Below are 2,476 nucleotides of genomic sequence, written 5' to 3'. Positions count from 1 at the left end.
ACTGTACTTAATTTTACATTTTGTATATAAAATTTATATTTTAAGAAGATCTTCTAAGAATGACTTTTTATCGTTACTAAATATTTGTGAATGTAAGATTAAGTACTTTAGTTTTTTTTAGTTCCTAACTTTAAAAAGAGACAACTAAACTAAGGCTAAATTAATTTATATATCATTTATTATATATAATGGTCTCACAATTATTTTGTAGTGATCCAATAATTGCATATCATAATAAAAAAAATAAAGAAATTCCATTTTCACTTGAAAGTATGTTTAATTTTTAATATTATATGTTGATATGAGAACAAATGCTTAGTAAAAATACATATACTTGCAAATAAATAGTAAATATGTTATATTATACAGTAGTAGACATGGGTAAATCTGAACCGGAACAAAAATTCAGGTCATAACTTGAACCATTGAGCTGCAGCTCAACAACTAATCAGATCGTATTACGGATCAACGCTGTGTATTAAATCAATGCGAGTTGACGCAAGATTGTTCATACACTGTCCAGTGACTCGCAGTTTCCAGATAGAAACGCAAATCACACTCACTTACTGATCTGCTTTCTCACATGCGAACCGTGAGCTGATCTGCAGATCATCAAATTTAGTTGAGAAACCAATGACAGTAATCCTAGAAAAGAGTTTAAAGATCTGTGTTAAATATCTATGTTGGTGCAGAACTATGTTTCTTTCGTTTTATTGACTTGACTTGTACAAATAATTGTTATATTAAATGTTTATATAAGAATACGTGTATAGATTTAATATTATGACTAAAGTTAAAAAAAAATTGAACAAAGAAATATGTAGAAATTAAAATATAATAGTGCTCCAAGTAACTTTTAATTTAGTGTTTGAAGAACAAAGCATAATTTTATTTTTGTTAAATAAAACCTAAAAGTACAAAACATTTTCGGAATACTTTCTAATAAATCAATATTTTGTACTATCTCATTTTTATAGGATTACGTAAGAACACTCAAAACGTTATATTTAGTAAAACACCCTACTTTATCTTTCCTTTAAAATATTTTTTTATTATTTAATAAATGATATATGAAATAAAAATTGTTTTTTTTTCGAAATTGGAAAGGAAAAAGCAACAGCATAGACCGACAAAGTTATCGTACCCGAGAGGCATAAATTAAATCAGATTATGCCATTTGATCTAAAAAAATTTGAAGGTCCTTCTACTTCTATTGTAGGCCTAGTACGAATATTTGTGACATTCGTATTGACATATGCAGTGGGTTCTATTGAGATTTGTGTTTGCCTCAAATCTTATCTCAACTGTAGTTGCAACAAGATTACCCAGGCCGGTTCAAAAATATTGCATTTGGAGGCCATTTGCATTATACTTGTATAAAATAAAAACACAGATTAAGACAACGAACATATTAGAACATGCAAAACTTCAAATTATAAAACAGTTAACGAACGAGTCTTTTTTTTTGACAGTGACACTTTAGTTGACGATTGACATTTTGTTTTGACAGCTGATCAATGTTTTATTTTCGCGCTTTTAAGTTTTAAATGTCTTTTTTTTTAATTTTTATCTTGCGATTTAAATATAACTTTCAATAATATGTTATGATTTGTATTATAAATTACTTACATTTTTCACATGATGGACGAAAGTCATTTAACCGAGTTAAACATGTCCGAAGAAGTGTACGATACAGACCAATTTTTTACTACCGATAACCAAAACTCTGAAAACTTTGATAGCAATTTAGAATTAAATTCGGAACAGTTAGAACATGTTGACGAGAAACAAACAGAAGCTGTTATAGAAAAGAAAACTCCACCGCAGAGGAATGAAACAACGCGTACAAAGTTACCAATTGCAAGGATAAGAAATATAATGAGAATGGATCCAGATGTGAGCATCGTACATAGTGATGCTGTATTTTTAGTTACAAAAGCAACCGTAAGTAACCGGTAAAGTATTTAATAAGTAGAATCATTAATATTTTACTTTTTTTACAATTATAAACATAAGGATTATTTCATCTTTGTCTTGCGATCTGTTACCACGAAATACTGCTAGGGTATCTAAATAATTATTTCCTACAGGAGTTATTTTTGGAAACAATGGCAAAAGAAGCACACACATATATGTCACTAAACAAAAGGAAAACTATTGCCAAGAAAGATTTAGACCATGTCATCAACAATGTAGATTGCTTGTGCTTCCTTGAAGGTGCAATGGACTTCTGAAATGGACAGTTATCATTAAAATAAGTATTAAATAAAACTATGTGTTACAAAATTGTTTTATTTACAAACAAACCTATATACAGTTGACTTGAATAAGTAAGAAACCTTATTAAGCTAGAGTCATTGTAAGATCCCGTCAGATAACTTCCACAAGTGAAAAACTTCGGTTAGACAGAATCCTCTTTAAACAAGGCAAAAATTCTAATCCTTCGGACTCAATCCAGGGTCTACTGTATTCCAAT

The 2,476-nt window shown here is 29.1% G+C and overlaps 1 protein-coding gene across 1 annotated transcript; it reads left to right on the top strand.

Annotated features, from left to right (window-relative positions):
* Nucleotides 1–1,574: 1,574 nt before the first annotated feature.
* On the top strand, nt 1,575–2,237 carry LOC106721347 (DNA polymerase epsilon subunit 4). Its single transcript, XM_014516269.2, has 2 exons — nt 1,575–1,944; nt 2,091–2,237. The coding sequence occupies exons 1-2, from the start codon at nt 1,639–1,641 to the stop codon at nt 2,232–2,234; spliced, it is 450 nt and encodes a 149-aa protein (XP_014371755.2). The 5' UTR covers nt 1,575–1,638; the 3' UTR covers nt 2,235–2,237.
* Nucleotides 2,238–2,476: the final 239 nt, after the last annotated feature.

This window comes from Papilio machaon, chromosome 6 (genome assembly GCF_912999745.1).
Source record: "Papilio machaon chromosome 6, ilPapMach1.1, whole genome shotgun sequence".
In the NCBI taxonomy this organism is placed as follows: domain Eukaryota; kingdom Metazoa; phylum Arthropoda; class Insecta; order Lepidoptera; family Papilionidae; genus Papilio; species Papilio machaon.
Note: the sequence above shows the minus strand (reverse complement) of the source record. Positions and strands in the feature narration are given on the sequence as shown.

What these genes read in the sequence shown, in the direction of transcription:
- LOC106721347 (XM_014516269.2), top strand. Translation starts at nt 1,639, where the DNA reads ATGATGGACGAAAGTCATTTAACCGAGTTAAACATGTCCGAAGAAGTG. An exon ending in TTTTAGTTACAAAAGCAACC is followed by an intron (nt 1,945 to 2,090) that starts GTAAGTAACCGG and finishes TATTTCCTACAG; the next exon opens with GAGTTATTTTTGGAAACAAT.